The following is a 21,688-nucleotide window of genomic DNA, read 5'->3' as shown; positions in this document are numbered from 1 at the left end:
TTTGATGAAGAGTATTGAAATATTTGTGTATCAAATTTCATAATTTCATATTCATCCACAAGCTGTGAGACTGAATTAATCCGTCACACTCCATCACCATACCATAACTGTATTAATTCCTGGTGTATTCATACTGTGCGAGTAGCCTGGTGCACACCCTATTCATGTTAAATTAGCCTTTCAATATAGTCATTCTGTCAAGGCATTTGGAAAATTAAATAAAATACACTAAAAACAAGTAACCAGGTTATGACATTAATTCCATTACTTCATTGTCTCTTTCTGGAATATGCATCTATAAATTCTATGATATCACATAAATTCCATATCCACTGGGTTCCCTCCACAGTTGGTAAATGTGTTTTATACCACTCCAATCAACCCCTAAAAAATTAAGGAAAAGTACACATGACCCGACGCTTCATCTACTCCAGCCTGACAAGTATTTGACTTGGCAAATTACCCTGCTGCTTCTAATTACATGCTGCATACAAAATTGCCAGTGCTCAGAGGGGGGAAACTCCAGGGTGTGACTACATGAATGCAGCCAGGAGGCAGGAGGGTGCTCTGCCATGGAGATGGGCTCTTTAGCCCTGAAGGCAGGAAGAAAATGAAAGCCACAAACTCTGTGGAGAGGATGTGACATTGTGCAATCATTCAGTGCAGCTTCCTACCCAGGTATCCCTGGACAACGCGCAGGAAAGAAAGGAAGGGTTCTTTGGGTGTGCCCCTCTTCAAATCAGTTGCTCAGGCTTTGACTTTGGCTGCATTAATGGAATGACAGGAAACCTCCCCCCACCACACAATCCAAGAGACACAAGCCACACACATAAGTGCAAACACACACATGCAGTAGTGGGCTGCCACTGCTCAACACATGGACAAGCACAGTAAGAGCTACAAGTTCAAACACAGACATAGATCTGTGTATGTAGATGGAGCAACATTTTTTAGGACTTGCTCATTACAATAAGCAAAAAGATTGAGGAAAAAGTAATGGCATTAGTGTTTGCTATCCTCAGATGAATGCCTGACAGTGTCATAGAATGAGGAGAAACAATGATATAAAAAAAAAGTGCTAAAAGGTAATCTAAAATTACTACTCACCCACAACCATGAGTGTGAACTCAAAACCTCTCTTCACTGATTTTCTGTAAACTTGGTTGGGAAGATTTGCAAAGCCCACATAGCCCTCCAGGTTCTTCTGTTGCTGTGGACCAAAAACATGTATAGCTGATATTTTTCTCCATTGGCAAAAGACTGTTAGTGGAAAAGGAGTATAGACTGTGGCACTCTGTACCATTTGCTAGCTCAAATTTCAGAAAGCACTTAAGTTCTTTAAGGCTAATTGTTTGTTTTTTTTGTTCTAAGGTATCAGAGCCTCAGTCCACAGAGAAATGCACACAGTCTGTATTCAGAAACTGAGCCTTAAAACCAGCTGTCAGGACTTCTGGAACTTTGTGATGTCACAACAAAGCATTCACTGCCCTCTGCCACACCCCAAGCCCTGCCCACCTGTAGCCATCATCCAACCTTGCAGGATTCGGTTTCTCTAAGTGTTTACCTGAAATCTGCTATATTTTTATTGGATCACTCAGAAAACAATCAGTAGGGGTGCATGATTAAGAAAATCTCATGATTTGAATTCAATTCTTGGACTCAGCATTTGATTCAAAGTTGATTCTGATTTATAAAACAACAGCAATAGGTCATGTAGTATTTGATGCTGTATATTTCATATTCATATGATGGTCAGAGTCATAGTGTTATTTGTTTAAGTACTGGAGCACATCTATGACATACATGCATGCACACCGTTAAGCTGTGGCTCATTTCTAAAGTTCTGTAACCACTGTTCTTATGGTGGCAAGTTTACATAGATTAGTCAACTATGATCGCATGATGAAATGTTAGACTGACTTCATTTTGACAATCAGCAGTCAGCCAAACATAAAGCTCAGTAATATGAGACGATACCATGAATGTAATAGGTTGTAATTAGTGTGGCGTTAGCAGAAGGTGAATGAACACAAGTAGTTTTTGTTCAACTTGTTAACTGTCATCAACCTATCGATGGCAAAGGCTGATGTTCATCTGTTGTGTTGCCTAAGCTGTGTGCCGGCTTAATTGTTATTGCTGTTATTTGCATTCATTCGCCAGCAGGTGATAATAACACACTGGTTGGACACGACCCTGGCATGAGTAAGAGGGCCAGTTGTGCAGTGTACACTGGTTTGTTTTCAACTAAGAGTGAAAGAAAATGTCGCCATGTGCAAGAAAGCACCACAAGCTGACCAAGTGGGACAGGTTGAATTTGTCATGTTTCAGTGTAAATACATCACAAATTAGGAAACACCAGAAGAGTGAATAATAAATGAAAGGGTGTTTTCTGCTATTTCATCTTTACTAACTAACCATTTAATTCACTGTGCAGCTCAGAGGATACCAGCTACTTTTAAAGTGGAATGTTTTCTTGCATGTTACTCAATGCATGATTGACATTTGGAAATCAATCAATACACTTTAAATATCAATGAGAACTTTGACCATTTCATTTCTTCAATCAACGCTGTTACAAGACTGAAAAACATGAACAGATTTTTTGGAATTCATGAATCGATTTTGAATCAGTACAGGTAGAATTGCGATTTGATTTTTTTGCACACCTTCAACAATCAGCCAATCAGAGGAGAGACTCTGAGCCGACTCATCTAATTGATATCAAAACTTGAAATAAAAATAAACAAAAACCAGAAACATGTAAAATATGGGACCTTTAACGCATAACATATTGCAGTTTAAAAAATAACACTTGACAAAAGAAATGTTAACTGAAGGTCCACTTACTAGCTTTCTTCAGAGCTATCAGTCACATCTCATGGTCACACTCAGTGGATGGAAATTTCTCAGTGAGTGAGAATTGTTCCTTCCACTAAGGGAGACTGAGATGTGGTCAAAAGTTCCAGAAAAAGTTAGTATGTAGACCATGAGTTAGGATCTTTTTTTTATACAAGTAGAGAACAAACTTTTTTTGCTCAAATATATAACGATATGCATTGTGGAGTCGAAAAAAAGGGTCACAAAATTAGTTAAGACTTAAAGTCCAAAAACCATCTCAGTGTCATTTTACATCTCCTCTTTTGGGAGCACTAGTAAGAACAGGGTGGTGAGGTTGACAGTATTCTGAGTAATTTAACAAAAATACAACAGATTTCAGGTAAACACTCAGAGAAACCAAATCCTGCAAGGTTGGATGGTGGGTCTCAGTGGTCTGGGCTTGGGGCCTGGCTGAGGGCAGTGACTGTTATGCTGTGTCATCACAAAGTTACAGAAGTCCTAACGGCTCATTTTAAGGGAATAAAAAAATTTCTGAATATGGGCTGTGTGCATTTCTCCATGGACTGAGTGTGTTGATACTTTCACAGTATTAATAAAGAACCTAGACCTGCTTTATGATAAAAAAAATGACATGGAAATCTCACTGGGCACTCTGTGAGCACAGACCTCCGCCAAAGCCAATGTCAAACAAAACACACCAGACTAAAGAGAAAAAAATAAATTCATAGTACATGATCCAGGTCTAAAAATTGAATTGTTTCTTCCCTGACCCCTGCCCATCCCTCCACAAAGTTTGGTGCAAATTGGTTCAGTATTTTTTGGATAAAGCTGCTGACAAACCATAACCTCCTTGGTGGTGTTAAAAAAAAATGAAGATCTCATATTACACCTTTTAGGTTATAGGTGTCTCTAGATTCAAATGACTCAATTTCAAATATTTAAAAAAAAGAAAAGGAAATTTCCTTCATGAGCATTTGGTGAACAATGATTTTTTTATGAGCTGTTTTAACTACAGCCTATACAGCCCAGAGTCCCAGCAGGCTGATGAATGAGGCAGAGTACTTACAGCTGGGTTGGACAGCAGACAGGTGGTCAGGATGACAAAAGTGATACGCAGCGAAGCAGTCAAAGGTAGGTCCAAGAGGCAGGTGGAAACCAGAGAGAAGAGAAACAGAGAAAGAAATTAGTAAAAGAACACTTTCAGTGTTTCCCACAGACCAGGTAGCAATTTGTGGCGCTCCACTGACACCGTTGGGGGAATGCACCAGTGATGCGCTGGTTGATTTTCATGTGCACCGCTGGCATATGCGCGCTTGTCTGTGTGTGTGTGCGTGTCCGTGTGTGTCCAAGAATGACAGAGAAAGAGCGCTATGTGGAGATGAATGAACGGAACGATATTACGTTGAGAGCATAGACGAGAGGGAAAACAACAACAACGGTGCGCCACAGAATGGTCTATGTATGGGAAACACTGACTTTAAATGACACAGGAATTCTTTTTTAGCTCTGCTTATCGGCTGGCAGATTTGCTACCTCTTGGTATAGTAATGAATAGTTTGAACAATATAGACAGAGACACATAAATATATATATCTAGCCCATTGAGTTGCGGCATGATGGAAACATCTAGAAAAGACTGGAAAAGCCTTTTTCAAATAACAGGAGATAAATAAAATAAAAATAATAAATTACAGATGTACTATGAATCTGGAGAATATTATTTGACAGTTAGACAAGACAGCACAGATATTATATATATAAAAAACACTGATATATAGAACCTCATAAATAAATAATAGCGCTGTTCATATTAACTAAGCAAAAAGTGTGAACGATTGTGACATAATTTGTAAACAGCATTGACCTGAAAAATAGGCATCAAATTGGCAGAAAGATGAATCACAACTTTCATCAAGACTTTCAAAATAAAACCAGAGTGGAAATAGGATGCAGATCATAAATCAGATTGTGGATTGTCTACTCAAAAAGACTGTCATATGATCTTAGACAGAGTACTGCTGTATCATCCAACCAGTAGGAAATTAAGCTGATGTTGGTGGCCCAGTAGTAATATGTGGAATTTGCCAGAGCCAGTCCTGTCCTCATCTTAGATTTGCAAAGATGGGCTTTTCCTATTCTGTGCATTGTATAATCTCACACAAATGTATGAATTATGTAATTCTTTAGTAATACAAATGGGTTTGTGCTAAAGGAAACATAATAACCATCATACCTATAATATGAATTGGCATGGGCTCCCTCTTATCCCAGCTTACTTTTTATCCGACAAAGAGACAGAATTGGCACAATCAATGTTTGTGGTCATGAAATGAAAAGGAGAATATCATCCATATAAAGGGATATTCTTTTAACAGTATACTTTGTTCATATATTATACTTTATCCATGAATTTCTGGGTGTGATCTATCACTCTCTGCATGGGACTGTATTGCTAGGGGAAAGAGCAAGGGACTTCATGCACAGCCCTGCCTTTCAGATCTTTCCCTTTTTTCGGAATCAGAATGATAGATGCCTCATTTAGCGTGCACTCTCCATTATCAAATGCCAAACATTTATGCAGGGAACCAGTAGGTCACTGATTTTCTTGCTAATTTTAAGTATTCCTGGTTTGCACTCAACCAGGAATGCTTGCATATTGCCTGGTGCTGCCTTCATTTGGAGTGTATATAACCTCTCCCGTTCAGAGGCATGAAGCGAAATAATGCAACCCCTTAAGGAGGCCTTTAGTGTCTGCCATAGTAAAGTGGGTGTAGTTCTGGGTTTGTTGCTCTTGTCGTTTGTCTTAAGAAATGTAGTAATATGCCTTATAATATATACACAAAACACAGAATCAGTACAGAGCTGAGGGTTAAACCTCCAGCTCCCCCTCTTGTTACAAGGTCTCAAAGAAAATGTGACTGTGCAGTATTCAGAAATAATAACATAATACTAAGCATAATCCGTAGGGATGGGTATTGTTAAGATTTTAATGGTACTACTACTTTTATCAATACTGCTCATTGATCCAGTACTTTAACTGTACTCTTATTGGTACTTTTTGTAAGAGAAAAAAAAGAAAAAAAAGACCAGAATTAACACTTTATCATGTTGGCTACTCAATTTACATTCTTCAGTAGCAAACATCAACAGCTTTGTTTTTGAACAAATTACTATTATAGACTGATTTTGTAATGATGGAAATGTAAAACAAATGTAATGCACAATGACACTACTGAACACTGGCTGAGCACTGGCTGAATGTCATCAAACACACTACGAGTCTCAGCTGTGGTGACGACATTACAAGTAAAACCTAACACTTAATAACCCTTCCAAGGAATTGGCCTAGCATAGCATTTTGAGCCTGACCAACAGGGGTTACCACAAATACCAAAAATGTGTATCTCAAAACCCAGTGGAAAGAAAGTCACCCAATATGGTGTACGTTCTGGGGTCAAGTACTTTCCAATATCTTAAGTGTCATATTAATTGATGGCAGTGGGCGTGGCTTATTCAATAATATCTGCCTCCTGAATCCTTTGCTCAATTTGCAGTGAGCTGGAACGAGCCAGACACATGCAAACTGGCGTTATAACTAGAAATTATGTGTAAATGCTTCACAAAACATAATCCCAATTGGCCACATGGTGGTGCAATAATGAACGGTCAAAAAAGTGATACGTTTGAAAGGCTGCCTCCGCCACACCGTGAGTCCTATTGAATTTAGGTTCAACTCACACCTGCAAGGCAATCTATTCTACTAAAAGCCTCTGTGATGACAGAGGCCACCATGGTTGATTGGTTTTTTGTTTTGTTTTTTTGTGTATGTGTATGTCAGATGTGTGTCGTAATGCACGCATATACCCAGCATTTGTAGATAGATTAAGAGAACGGGTGAGAACATCCAGTTCACACCCATTCATCTCCAACTGATATATCATAGTGCTCCTTTCTTTTTGTAGTTTGTGTTTTAGTGTTAGTCTCTCTTTGTGTATTCTGCCTTTTGTTTTGCTTGCCTGCTTCCCTCCCCCCTCCTCGGTCTCTTGTCTCTCCTTGTATAAGAGCAGCAATATTATTGGGAATGTACACACATCAAATCTATAAACAAATCCAATCAATTACCATGGCACTAAGGTTTGGAAGCTGTAATGTGAGTAGTATTAACCAACTGGTTAAAACAACCGAAATTATCAATCACCTCAAAAAATTAAAAGCTGATGTTTGTTTATTGCAAGAAATCAAATTACCAAACAATGAACAGAATAATTTCCATCAAATATACTTTGCCACATACAACTGATGATCCAACATTCTATCGTAACTTCATTACATAATTTGCAGAGTTTTCAATTATAATTGTATATAATAGGTGGTGATTTCAACACAGTTATTAACCCAACAGAAGATCAAAAACCAGACACCATACCAAAAACTGGCATGCAACAGAAATAATCATATAGGAACATAATTCATCTTGGTGGCTACAAAACCCATCAGCCAGGGAATACACCTACTTTTCCAACGTCCAGTCGTTTTCACAAATCAACCACTTCTTAAGAAGCAACTCCACAATGTCAGATAAAGAAAACTGAGCAGCACAGTGCTGGACAGGTGACAGGTCCATTTACAGTGTCTGTGTGCTCTGAACAACGTCACAGGAGAGAAGGGTATTTACATCGATCCCAATTGGAGCCACAGCCATATCTACAGCAGAGTCATTTGACCCAGGTATGAATGCTGATTGTCCCCTTTTCCATTGCCAACAAAAGCCCGATGCTACCAGGTCTTCGCAGGTTTTCTGACCAGTGGAAAAGGGGCTCAGGAAGAAAAATCATCTCATACTCAACATCTTAAAAAAAAAGTAGAAAACATACTAGAGGAAAAAAAAACAATTACACACTTCATAAGCCAATCCCACAGAACAACACTAAAATAAATTAAAGGAGCGGTGCTGCTGGAAACGAAAGCAACGTTTTCATAGCCTAGTCCAGTGGTCGGCAACTGGTGGCCCATGGGCCAAAACTGGCCTGCCAGCAATAATATCTGGTCCGCCAGATTATTTTGATAATCTTATCACATTAAGATGTAGCTAATGTCAAAATAGAGAATCTCCTCCCACCTGAAGATGCTTATTATACTTTTATCAATGTTGAGAGTGAATGACAGACACAACTGTGTCACATCAGGAGCAGCACCTGGTTCTACAATACTCCTTCCGCCTTAACGATTTTGTTTACAAAATAAAAGTGCAAGAATGTTCAGATGTTCCGCCGCTTGCTTGATAGACCTCTGAAATAGCAGACATATGATGTGATATGAAAAAATAACACCAGTTCAATTAATCAGTCAAACGTGTACACTGTGTTCCAAATTATTATGCAAATAGGATTTCAGTGAAACAAACATTTGGTTTTTAGTTTTTCAATGCAAGTTTTCAATTGTGCTGTTTCTTCTGTCTGTTTAGATCACGGACATCAATCTCACAGATAGGTTTGGTAATCAGTTTGCCAAGTGAGCCTAATTAAAGGGAAACTGCTTAAGGAGGTTGTTCCACATTATTAAGTAAGTCACATGGTTCATACAATATGGAGAAAAAGAGTCTTCTGCAGGTGAAAAGCGTGAAATAGTGCAATGTCTTGGAAAAGGTATGAAAAAATTGGATATTTCCACAAAAAATTAAGAGAGATCATCTTACTGTGAAAAGATTTGTGTGTGATTCACACAAATCGCAGACGGGTTAATTCAGATAAAGTCATATCAAGGAAAGTTTCTGTCAGGCAAATACATCGTATTAAGAGAGCAGCTGTGAAAAAGCTACTGATGAGTTGCAAACAGGTATTTGAAGCTGCTGGTGGCTCTGGGATCCTAAGAACCTCTTGGTGCAGGATCCTCCAGAGGCTTGCAGTTGTGCATAAAGCTGTATTTTGGCCACCCTTAACCAATGCCCACAAGGAGAAACGATTGAAGTGGGCTCAGAAATACATGAAGACTCATTTTCAAACTGTTTTATTCACTGATGAATGTCATGTTACACTGGATGGTCCAGATGGATAGAGTTCTGGATGGTTGGTGGATGGCCACCATGTCCCAACAAGGCTGCGACGTCAGCAAGGAAGTGGCGGAGTGATGGCCTGGAATAATGGGGAGTGAGTCGGCGGATCCCTTTAGGGTGCCTGAAGGTGTCAAAATGACCTCTGCAAAATATGTGGAGTTCCTAACTGACCATCTCCTGCCATGGTATAAAAAGAAGAACTGTGCCTTCCGAAGTAAAATCATTTTCATGCAAGACAACGCACCATCCCATGCTGCAAAAGATACCATTGAGGCCTTGGCTGCTATGGGCATAAAGGGAGAAAAAAAATCATGGTGTGGCCACATCATCCCCTGACCTCAACCCTATTGAGAACCCTCAACCCATTGAGCATCCTTAACAGGAAGCTTTATGAGGGTTGGCAGCAGTTTACCTCAAAACAGCACCTCTGGGAGGCAATTCTGGCGTCTTCAAAGGAAATGCAGGCCGAAACTATACATGGACTTATAAGTTCAATGGATGAGAGAGTGGTTAAGGTGATATCAAAGAAGGGCTCCTATGTTAATACGTAACTTGATCTTTAAAGATGTTTTTGACTGAAACTGCATTTGATTTTAGAAAAATGATCTCCTAATGCAAAAAAATAACAGGTTTCCATTTTCAATTCTTTACAAACTATTGAGTGTTTTGAAACTCTATTGTGCATAATAATTTGACACACTATTTTGAGTTATTAACAAAAAAAATACTGTTGTCGTCGTCATTGGTAGTTTTGTTTAATAAAATCGAGATTATAATATAATTGTTGAAGAATAAAAAATCCTATTATAAAAAAAGAACAAAAACAGCACATGCATAATAATTTGGAACACAGTGTACATGTGACTGTGGCCACAAAATAAGGTAAATTTAAGTTGCATTTTTATCAGTTTCTTCAAATTCATTATGTTCTGACCCCATATGTAATGGATCAGGAAAAAATTGACCCAAGGCCAAACTTAATGCTGACCCCTGGTCTAGTCCAGTGTTTTTCAACCTTTTATGAGCCACTGCACATTTTTAACATTAAAGAAATCCAGCGGCATACCATCATCCAAAAAAGTTACAAAATGACACATTGTAGCCTAATACAGCATATATAATGATAATTTAGTTTCTCAATTAGTTTATACTCACTCAGCGTGAAACCTGGGCCTGTTTAAATGAACACAAAGCTGATATCCTGGCAGGAACTGAAGAAAGGCACACACAAAGCTCTTCCTCAACAGCTCACAGTCTGTCTCTGTTTTTAGTGTTTATAGCAGTCATGCTTGAAAAGCTCAGCTCACATGGACATGTTGTGGAAAATGGGAACAATGTCAAAATAGCTCTGTTTGCCAGAATGGGGAGCTCCTTGGCAGCAGTTGACCAAAACTGTCCAAAGGTAGATCAGCAAAGCTTTGCTACAACTAAATAATCCATTTTTTTGGACCAATTAAGTGAAATTGGACAATTTCCCATGGCACACCTGACAACCTCTCACAGCACACTCCCTCCTCTCTCTCCCTCTCTCTGTCCTCATTCTGCAGGTCTCTCTGCCTCTGGAGCAGCAGGATCCAGATCCACCACTACTCATCATTACTATTAACCACTGTTATCTGTCATTATTATTGATAACACCATTACCTACACAGCTGTTCCTGGTCTCTCTCTCTCTCTTTTCTCCTCTCTCCTCCCCCCTCCCCCCCTTTTTTTCTCCTCCTAAACCCAACCGGTCGAGGCAGACGGCCACCCACCCTGAGTTTTTCCTCCCCCCTGTCCCCCCCTGTCGCCAAGCGCTTGCTCTTTGTGGGAACTGTTTTTCTCTGTAACAAAGTAAGGTCTTGACCTTACCCTGTAAAGTGCCTTGAGATAATGTATATTATGATTTGGCGCTATACAAATAAAATTGAATTGAATTGAACTGAATTGAATTGGTGTGCCGTGGCACAGTGGTTGAAAATCACGGGCCTAGTCTAATAGCTTAGCTTGACCTCTGCCTGCACTGCAGCTTTTCCTCTGAATAGATGTTTCCAATACAGCTACATTTGCTCAACACAAGAAAGTAAATGAAATCATTCAAAACATAGACTACTTGTGTTCATTCACCTGCTGCTTAATGCCATGCTAATTACAACCTACTACATGTATGGCATTGTCTAATATTACTTAGCTGGGTGTTTGACTGCTGCGTCATATTCTCAACATGATGAAACTGTTCATAAAGTAATTTAACATTTGATCACGTAGTTATAGTTGAATGATGTTGCCACCATAGGAGCAGTGGGTTACATAACCTTCAAAACAAGCTGCAACTTTCCGTGCGCCATGGGTGCACTCCAGGTTTTAAACAAATACCTCTGCATGTGTGAGATAATAACATGGCAGACACGGCTCCGCTGAAGTGATTGGCCCTCTCTATGCATGTGTTATTCAGGGTGCGCATGAGCATGTGCTGTGTACATGATCTAGGACTGGGCTCACTGCACTGACATGCCACCCTGTAGAAATTGAGGAAATAGAATATTCACTGTTTGCAAATTTCTTATTCATATACATCTTTTTAAGCACTTGAAGATAAAATGATCACGAAAGCACAAATCACGCGAGAGTCAATAAAAAGAAATGGTTAAAATTGTCAGATTGATTAAATGTCAATCTGACAATGTATTAATGTATTAATTCACAATGTCAACTCATGCATAAGGTTGCCATGGCGCCGTGGATGGCTGCCTCGGTGTGTTGGTGCGCACTTTTTTGCCTTATTTTCTTTGTAAATTCAGTTTTCTGCCTTGGTTTCCGGAGCTCTTTCACCAGAGAAGAGCTCATTAACATCAGAGAAACAACTCCAGTGGATCAGGACTGATTATTGGACATTTTGGTCAGAGGTGCACTGACTGTTACTCTCGCAGTGAAACGCCGGAGGAGAGGGAAACGTGCATGCATCTCCGCCGGCGCAGACTCCGCACACCGCTCCCAGGTATCTTTCTCTCCAACGTGTGTTCACTGCCCAACAAACTGGATGAACTTCAGCTACTGGTGCAGAAGAACAGAGACTTTTCTTCATCTTCCGTCCTGTGCTTCACGGAGACATGGCTGTGTGGATCGATTCCAAACTCTGCGCTGGAGCTGGCCGGCTTCCAACTCTTCAGAGCGGATCGCGACACAGAGCTGTCCGGCAAAACGAAAGGTGGAGGAATCTGTTTTTATGCTAACAGTGGCTGGTGCAGAGACGTGACAGTGATCCTGCAGCACTGTTCTCCTGACCTGGAGACTTTCATCATAAACTGCAGACCCTTCTACTCCCCCCGTGAGTTCACCTCAATCATCCTGGTCAGTGTTTACATCCCACCACAGGCAAAGGTGCAGGAGGCACAGTGGGCGCTCGCCGACCAGATACTGTGTGTGGAGCGGACCAACCTGGACTCCTTAGTTATTTTCCTTGGTGACTTTAACAAAGGTGACCTCAGCCACGAACTGCCCAAATACAGACAGTTTGTTAATTGCCCGACCAGAGAGGGGAACACTCTGGACCACTGTTACACCACAATCAGTGGTGCTTATCACGCCGTCCCCCGGGCTGCACTGGGCCACTCTGACCATGTCATGGTCCACCTGATTCCCACATACAGGCAGAAACTAAAACTGTGTAAACCTGTTGTGAGGACATCGAAGCAGTGGAGCAGTGAAGCCATAGAGGATCTGCGGCATGTTTGGACTGCACTGACTGGGAGGTGTTCAGGACTGCTTCCAACAGTCTGGATGAGTTCACAGAGGCTGTGACGTCATACATCAGCTTCTGTGAGGACTGCTGTATCCCATCACGCACCAGGGTGAGTTATAACAATGACAAACCCTGGTTCACAGCTAAGCTCAGTCAGCTCAGGAGGCAAAAGGAGGAAGCTTTCAGGAGCGGGGACAGGGACAGGTTTAAAGAGTCCAAGTACAGGTTTAGCAAAGCGGTGAGAGAAGCTAAACGTCTGTACTCTGAGAAACTTCAGCTCCAGTTCTCAGCCAACGACTCTGCTTCTGTCTGGAAAGGGCTCAGAAAGATCACAAAGTACAAACCTAAACCCCCCCACTCCATTAACAACTTCCGTCTGGCCACTGATCTGAATGAGTTCTACTGCCGCTTTGAAAGACAGTGGGACAAGCCTGACACTAACCTCCACATCAGAGCCACATCAGAACCCCCCTCCTCCTCCTCTACCAAAGGAACATCTCTCTCTATCCTGGAGAGAGATGTCAACAGGCTTTTTAAGAAGCAGAACCCCCGCAAAGCAGCCGGTCCTGACTCTGTTTCTCCATCATCCCTGAAGCACTGTGCTGATCAGCTGTCTCCAGTGTTCACGGACATCTTCAACACCTCACTGGAGACCTGCCACGTGCCAGCCTGCTTCAAATCCTCCACCATCATCCCTGTCCCCAAAAAACCAAGGCCCACAGGACTAAATGACTACAGACCCATTGCCCTGACCTCTGTGGTCATGAAATCATTTGAGCGCCTTGTCCTGTCCCACCTCGAATCCATCACTGACCCACTCCTGGACCCCCTGCAGTTCGCCTACAGAGCCAACAGGTCTGTAGACGACGCCGTCAACATGGCTCTCCACTTCATCCTCCAGCACCTGGACTCCTCAGGGACCTATGCCAGGATCCTGTTTGTGGACTTCAGCTCTGCCTTCAACACCATCATCCCGGCTCTGCTGCAGGACAAGCTCTCCCAGCTGAGCGTGCCTGACTCCACCTGCAGGTGGATCACCGACTTCCTGTCTGACAGGAGGCAGCACGTGAAGCTAGGAAAGCATGTGTCTGACTCCCAGACCATCAGCAAGGCTGCGTTCTTTCTCCTCTGCTCTTCTCCCTGTACACCAACACCTGCACCTCCAGCCATCAGTCTGTCAAGCTCCTGAAGTTTGCAGACGACACCACTCTCATTGGACTCATCTCTGACGGTGATGAGTCTGCCTACAGGTGGGAGACTGAGCGTCTGGTGACCTGGTGCAGGCGGAACAACCTAGAGCTCTGAAGACAGTGGAAATGATAGTGGACTTCAGGAAGAGCCCAGCCCCACCCAACCCCATCACCCTGTGCGACTCCCCCGTGGCCACCGTGGAGCATTTCCACTTCTTGGGAACCACCATCACACAGGATCTCAAATGGGAGCTGAACATCAGCTCCCTCATCAAAAAAGCTCAGCAGAGGATGTATTTCCTGAGGCAATTGAAGAAGTTCAACCTGCCAAGGACTATGATGGTGAACTTCTACACCTCCATCATTGAGTCCATCCTCACCTCCTCCATCACCATCTGGTACGCTGCTGCCATGGAGAGGGACAATAACAGACTGCAGCGTATCATCCACTCTGCGGAGAAGGTGATTGGCTGCAATCTTCCATCCCTCCAGGACCTGTACGCCTCAACGACTTGCAAGGAAGATTGTAGCTGACTCCTCCCACCCTGGACACAAACTCTTTGTGACACAGGCTGCGGTCCTTCAGAACCAAAACCTCTCGCCACAAAAATAGCTTCTTCCCATCTGCTATTAGCCTTATCAACAAGGCTAGAGAGCCCCACTGTTGCTGATCCCCCTGATCCTCAATTGCACCAATCACCAGAAAAAATTCCTTGTATGTGAAAACATACTTGGCAATAAAACTGATTCTGATTCTGATTCTGATTCTGATTCTGATGCACCAAGTAACACGCTGGACAACATTCCACCTTTTCACACAGTGAATTACACTATTTCTCCTACCAAACAACATCGTTAACTAGTCAAGATCAAAAGGCAGCAAAACATCATTTTATTCATCATTTCACATTTATGCATTTGCAAAGAAACATTACAAAGTCAGCCTGTTAAACTTGGGATAGCTTGTGCTGCGTCCATAATGCCTGTTGGAAATGAAAATTGGCTTGTCAACTCTCAAACTGTTGAAGTCTAACATTTGATGGTGTGGTCAGTTATAGTTGACTAATGTAGACCAAAGTAAATGGTAGCAACAGTGGTTACATAGCATTTATTCAGTATAATCACATCCACTAGAGTGCAACCCTTACCACCTCACCTAAGTTTCTGTGGTAAAAATCATGTATCTGACAAGAGTCCGATTTAAGGAACGTCCATGACTTTCAACACATTACTACAGTACCATGCATTAACAAAGTCAGACCTACACTGGAGTAACTGTACAGTATCACTGAACAGTTATTTCCTGTGTGTTTATATGAGTTGTCACCAGTTAATCTCATTGCAAACATGATGCATCCTTCACTCCTCACACTGGCCTTACTGTAACAACATGCACACACATTTCAGACAGACTATCAGTCGACTGGCTTACATCCCTGGGCACTCTGCCCACGGCTTCCTGTGCTGGAAACAGCTGACGAACAGCAGAGCAATCAAACATTCAGTCTGAATCAATATGCAAACGGCTGAAACTATAACTTCATCTCCAACGTGAAGGGTCACTCGTAACAAAAAAACAACACCAAAAAAACCCACTAATAGCAGGATGTTTCCATGAAAAGCCTAGTTTTGGTTGCACTGAAAATGATGTCGTGCAACACTGTGTACTTTCACATACATTTCATAAAAACCATCACAAACAATTTTGCTGCTATTCTGATGTTTTGTGGGTAAGGTGCAATAACCAACAGGAGAAGTGTCACATACACTGAAATTGCGATGTCTTAGCCAACTGTAACCATGTATGATACATTGCTTCAGAAAATAACTTGCTGAATGTGGGTCAGATTGTGCATCAGGTTTCAGTTACAGGCAGCCCAGTTATATCACTATTGAGTCTATTTGGTTCTAATCTGTCATAACAGAAACAAGAATTGAGGCAGCTTGGTTGTGGTAATTAACATTGCACAGACAATGTTAGTCAATGTAAGATGCAAGCAAAAAAGATGTTTTATGACTTCCTGGAATAATGAGATGTGTTAACCAAAGCAGGGCATGGCTTCTTTTAAAGCAGTACTCATTAAATAGTTACAATACCATTGTCAGAAGTGGAACATGTTTCATTCTTAATGAAATCACTGCAGGAAAGCAAAATGACAGTAACAGACAGATAAATGCAGGGTGCACTTGGCTGTTTGCTAAACTACTGGAAACAATGTGAAGAGCCTCCAAGAATCTGGGGCTACAAGGAGGTCCAACTAGTGCAGAGGTAAGGCCCTGAGCACAAAGTATGGATTAACAACAATGAAGTTGTGTTGTAAAACCAGATCTGAAGCCAGACTAGATACAAATTACAGACTATTCCAATACACACTTTGAAGTCCAAAGTAGACATGACACTGTCTTCACTACCCTGTACACATGTTTTTTTGACATCAATGTAAAGAATACAATAGTTTCATTTAGACCTGTAGTGTCATTGCACACTTGCCAGCCTGAAATGGCCAGGCTACAGTAGTATGTACAAGTATATGGAGAGAGGATGAAAATGTGTCCCGCATTTATACCCTGAGAGCTAACTGGCTTAAACACTACTACACTGACAAACCAGAACAAACTGAGAGCACACTCAGCTCGGTCATCATAGTCTTCCCCTTGGTATTTCACTGCTGTGCCATCTGACACTGTCAGTCTGGCCGAATGCCTGACCTGCCCATCTGTGCTATGTCACTGCCACTATGCAAACAGCATAGACGATATATCACTTGACTCTGGCTGCATGATACCACCAATTATATTGCCATGATAACCTTAGATGTTGCATTACTCACTATGTAGCCCAAAGCTCAGGGCCAAAGACTTCTTTTCTAAACTGCAGCAACTGTGTAGTGTGACTTTGTGATGGAGATACCACTGCCATTGGATTTGATCATTATTACTGAATACCTGTTAGAAAAAAGATGTTAGATGTTAATGTCAGAAAAAGAAATATTTGTGTGGTTGTTGATGGAGATGATCTAAGTGTGATGTACTTTCCATCACACTGGTGCTGGTTGCTGTAGCAGTGCAGTGACTAGCACAAGCAGCACTACAACATTTTGGTAATTTCCTGACCTTCATTCCCTTTGCACATCTAGGTTGGTATTTTTGATAGCATGCTCAGAGCACACAGTGCACAAGTTGGAGGAGAGGCACAAACAAGTGGGAGGTTCATCCACAGGAGGCAGTGCAAAGTGAGTCGTTGTTATTTTGGTGGAGAATGTATCCTAGACTTCGCGGTCAGAATAGACGTCTCTGTTTCTGCAGCAATGTCAATCTGCTGCCACTTTGGTGCTTTTCAAAGCAAACTAAATACATAAATAAAACATTTTAACTAATCACTCCCCAGCAAGCTGAGGCATTCAGCATTAACAATTTATGTATATTGTATTAAAAGCAGGAACCTCTGTAAATCAGTCTCCATGTATGCACATCAAACAAGACACACATTTTAAATTGCACAACTGCCATCTAAAGCCTGACTTTTCTGGCTTTCCTTCATCATCCTCTTCCTTCATCTAAATGTTAGTCTGAATGAATCAACACCCCCCACTCATGTTAACGTTCATATCCCTCGAAGCACAGGCCGAGGAGGAGGGGTGGCAGCCATTGTTCACTCCAATTTATTAATGAATCCTAAACCTAAGGTTAATCATAATTCATTTGAAAGCCTTATTCTTAGTCTGTCACACCCTACTGGAAAACACAAAAACCAGTCCTACTAGTTACTGTATATCGTTCTTATCTGAGTTCTCAGACTTTTTATCTGAGTTAGTAGCACAGATAAAGTCATCATAGTGGGTGATTTTAACATTCATGTAGATGTTGAAAGTGACAGCCTGAGTATTGCATTTAATTCACTATTAGACTCAAATGGCTTCTCTCAGCATGTTAATAAACCCACTCACTCTTTTAACCACACCCTTGATCTGGTTCTGACTTATGGGATTGACATTGAATATCTAACAGTATTTCCCCAAAACCCTCTTTTATCTGACCATTTTCTGTTATCATTTGAGTTTTCAGTCATGGACTGCACAGCATTTGGGGAAAAAAATCCATTACAGCAGGTGTCTGTCTGACAATACCGTTAGCAAATTTAAAGAAAGAATCCCATTAGTATTTAGCCCACTGCCATGTCATGCCATGACAGTACTGTAGCCTCACTGCGTGCAACTCTAGATACTGTGGCCCCTCTGAGGAAGAAGGTAGTGAGTCAGAGAAGGCTAGCTCCATGGTACAACTCAGAAACACGAGCTTTAAAGCAAAATTCAAGGAAGCTAGAAAGAAGGTGAAGTTCTACTAACCTGGAAGAATCTCTAAAGGCTTGGAAAGACAGCCTATTGGCGTCTAAAAAAGCCTCCGTAAAGCCAGAACATCCTATTATTCATCATTGATAGAAGAAAACAAGAATAATCCCAGGTTTCTGTTCAGCACTGTAGCCAGGCTGACAGACAGCTACAGCTCTGTTGATCCATCTATTCCTTTAGCCCTCAGTTGTAATGACTTTATGAGCTTCTTTACAAATAAAATTGTCTCTGTTAGAGAAAAAAATTCACCATCTCCTCCCCACAGCTGACTCAGATGTACTGTCCAGTTCAGCAGCCTCAGAGTCCACTGTAACTGGTTTATATTTTGACTGTTTTCCTCGCTTCAACAGTTTCTTCATCTAAACCATCGACTTGTCTTCTAGACCCTGTTCCAACAAGGCTGTTCAAAGAAGTTTTTCCTTTAATCGACACCTCTATATCAAGTCTGATTAACTTATCTTTATCAATTATAGACCTATATCCAACCTCCCCTTTATTTCCAAAATCCTTGAAAAGGTTGCTGCAAACCAGTTATGTGATTATTTGCACAGGAATGGTTTGTTTGAAGATTTTCAGTCAGGTTTTAGAGTCCATCACAGCACAGAAACAGCTCTGGTTAAGGTTACCAATGATCTCCTCATAGCCTCAGACAATGGACTGCATTTGACACCATCGATCATAAGATTCTATTCCAGAGACTAGAGCTTGTTCATGTTAATAATGACTCTTCTATCAACACTACAGTCAGCCATGGAGTTCCACAAGGTTCTGTGCGAGGACCAATACTTTTCACTCTATATATGCTTCCTCTAGGAAACATTATTGGGAGGCACCAGATATATCTCCATTGTTACGCAGATGACACCCAGCTGTACTTATCCATGAAGCCAGGTGAGACTAATCAGGTAGCCAAGCTTCAGGTGTGTCTTAAAGACATAAAAACCTGGATGACCAGTAATTTCTTACTCTCAAATTCAGGCAAAACTGAAGTTATTGTAATTGGCTGTGTCTCTCTGTGTCCCCCCTTTTTTTTCTCCTCCTAAACCCAACCGGTCGAGGCAGACGGCCGCCCACCCTGAGCCCGGTTCTGTTGGAGGTTTCTTCCTGTTAAAAGGGAGTTTTTCCTCCCCCCTGTCGCCAAGCGCTTGCTCTTTGTGGGAACTGTTGGGTTTTTCTCTATGACAAAGTAAGGTCTTGACCTTACCCTGTAAAGTGCCTTGAGATAATGTATATTATGATTTGGCGCTATACAAATAAAATTGAATTGAATTGAAATACTGATACTGTACAGAGATAGAAGTGCATTATTTGATAGACTGCTCTGCTCCCCTGCTCCAGTGTGGAGACGTGTGGTCAAACTACCCCCTGTCCCCCTCTATATCTCCCACCACCTCTGAGAGTGAAAGAGAAGACCTTCTCAGTAGCAGAAGCCTGCACAAACCACAGAGAGCGCCCGGCCCAACCCAAACTGTGACATATCATTGACATGATGTGCAAATGATCAATAGAAAACAAGATGCCACCCTGGGTGGCTGCTCATGTCACCCATATCTAAATCCGCCATTGAGATGGTGTACATTATATCAGTCTCACACACTTTGTGAAAGTTCCACACAGCCAACATGTTTTGTTTTGTTTTGGTGGCCTGTCAAATAAGGTGGGAGGCAGGACTACACTACACAGCACTTCTCTCAGCCACAGCATGATCCACAGTTGATGTTTTAAGGTGATCGGAGACTAGAAGCATTAATTCTAATCTACCAATTACGTATTTTTTTATGAAAATCGACCGATCATAATCAGGGCATCCCTCATCAGCACTTCTGTAATTCTGTGATGTCACAACAAAGCAGTCACCGCCCTCAGCCATACAACAAGCTCAGTTCACCTGCACCCAGCATTCAACCTTTCAACCTATCAATGATCAAACTGTCAGAATCAGAAGAGAGGATTGGCTCACTGACCTGTTGTTACTAGGATTAGTCTGTGGAAAGAAACAAGTACTTTAAAGTAACGAGTACTTCACAGAAATGTAGTGGAGTCAAAAGTATAATATTTGTCCTTTAAGTGTAGTGGAGAAAAGGTCAAGTTTCAATAAAAAAATAATACTCAAGTAAAGCACAGATACTGGAATAATATACTTTAGTACGGTATTCAAATCAATGTTCCTTCTAAGCTGCGCGCTTGCGCAATCGCGCACTGCTCACACATTCTCAGCGCACAAGAAAATCTATACAGCGCATAAAATAAAATTCAACATAAACTGTAAATTAATTAGAGCAATAACAAAGCCACACCATGCAGATGTGACGTGCCGTTTGTTCAGGTGATGCGATTCCTGGGATGGCAACTTTCCATTTGTTGAAGTGTCATGCGTCACTGTGATTGCTACAGCTCTTTCAAAGCGGTGACAAAAGTGATGTCATGACAAAGAGTGAATTTATCAATTACCACACCCTCCCATTTAAATTCCACCTCAGCTAGCCCTTTTGCGCTGCTGCACCCACTTGAACCAAAATAGCAGATGTGCTTGAAGACTCAGTAACACACACACTCCCAGCGACCAAGATCATTGCGCTTGCGCGGTTAAACTAGGTTCCTGACCTGACAAGTTTGCTGCTGTATTGCGGGCTGACCTGTTTGACCACCTGGGAGGATAACACTAACCTATGTAGCTCATTCTTTCTCACGTACTTAACTACGCAGCTACTCACTCATGACAAAAACCCAAGAAATGCCAAGCTAACGTATGAACCAAATAAGAAAATGATTTCGTCAAATAATACATGTTATTTAAAGATGCCCTAGCGAAACTCAATTTATAAATCTACCAGTAGAGTCCTATCTAGTACGTTTAACTTAGTACTAGACGTCGTCTTAGTATAATGTTAACCAGCAATAGCTCTCATTAAAATCCACTTTACAATTCGGCGTGTGTTGAAAACACAAAGCAACAGACACAGCTATAGAATTTCATCATTTAACCATGGTTTTTAATCCCCATTATGTTAACAATAATCTTTAGATAACGTTACACTATAATACGGCATGGTGGTCGGTAGCAACCGGCGTCAACTAGGTTAACTTTAGCTATAAAATAGGTATTAAGGTTACACACAAAGCTTACCGGAAGACCACAATTATGAGGTGTGCAGCTATGCTGCCGTAAAAAGCAACGGGACAATACACTATCAGATTTTTACATCAGTCGTTACCTACAGTAGTTAGTCGGGGCTAGGCTAACTTTAAACACTACATTACTATTCCTGAGCGGGATCCCACTTTATTTCCCTGTATTTCGTTTCGCTGACACAGAGAACTGGTCGCCTCAAAAGGCAAACTATTCAAAAAGTTAACGTCACACTTGAGAAGACATTAAACGCGTGACAGAAGAGGAGAGATTTGAAATCTTAAGGAAACTCACCCATTATGCCGCCGTTTCCGTCGGCCTCACTCACCACTTTTTCTTCGCTTAACATTCCCTCTAACAAACACGGCAACCAACGCTGTAAAGTAGCCGTAGTGGGATACGCACATT

General features: G+C 41.5%; 1 protein-coding gene across 2 annotated transcripts in view; it reads right to left on the bottom strand.

Moving 5' to 3' along the window:
• septin7a (septin 7a) overlaps positions 1-21,688 on the bottom strand; it is a 59,300-nt gene extending 37,612 nt beyond the window's left edge. The window contains exons 1-2 of one of the 2 annotated variants that reach the window (XM_071499562.1): positions 21,575-21,688; positions 1,108-1,210 (exon numbers count right to left, since the gene is read on the bottom strand). In XM_071499562.1, the coding sequence (XP_071355663.1) occupies positions 1,108-1,117 (10 nt within the window). In that variant the 5' untranslated portion in view covers positions 1,118-1,210; positions 21,575-21,688. The remainder of the gene's footprint in view (positions 1-1,107; positions 1,211-21,574) is intronic. The other variant, XM_071499561.1, reaches the window with a different exon arrangement.

Source organism: Trachinotus anak, unplaced genomic scaffold, assembly GCF_046630095.1.
Source record: "Trachinotus anak isolate AG129_WGS33_773 ecotype Australia unplaced genomic scaffold, CSIRO_AGI_Tana_v1 ptg000016l, whole genome shotgun sequence".
NCBI lineage: Eukaryota > Metazoa > Chordata > Actinopteri > Carangiformes > Carangidae > Trachinotus > Trachinotus anak.
This window is presented reverse-complemented; position numbering and strand designations above follow the sequence as displayed.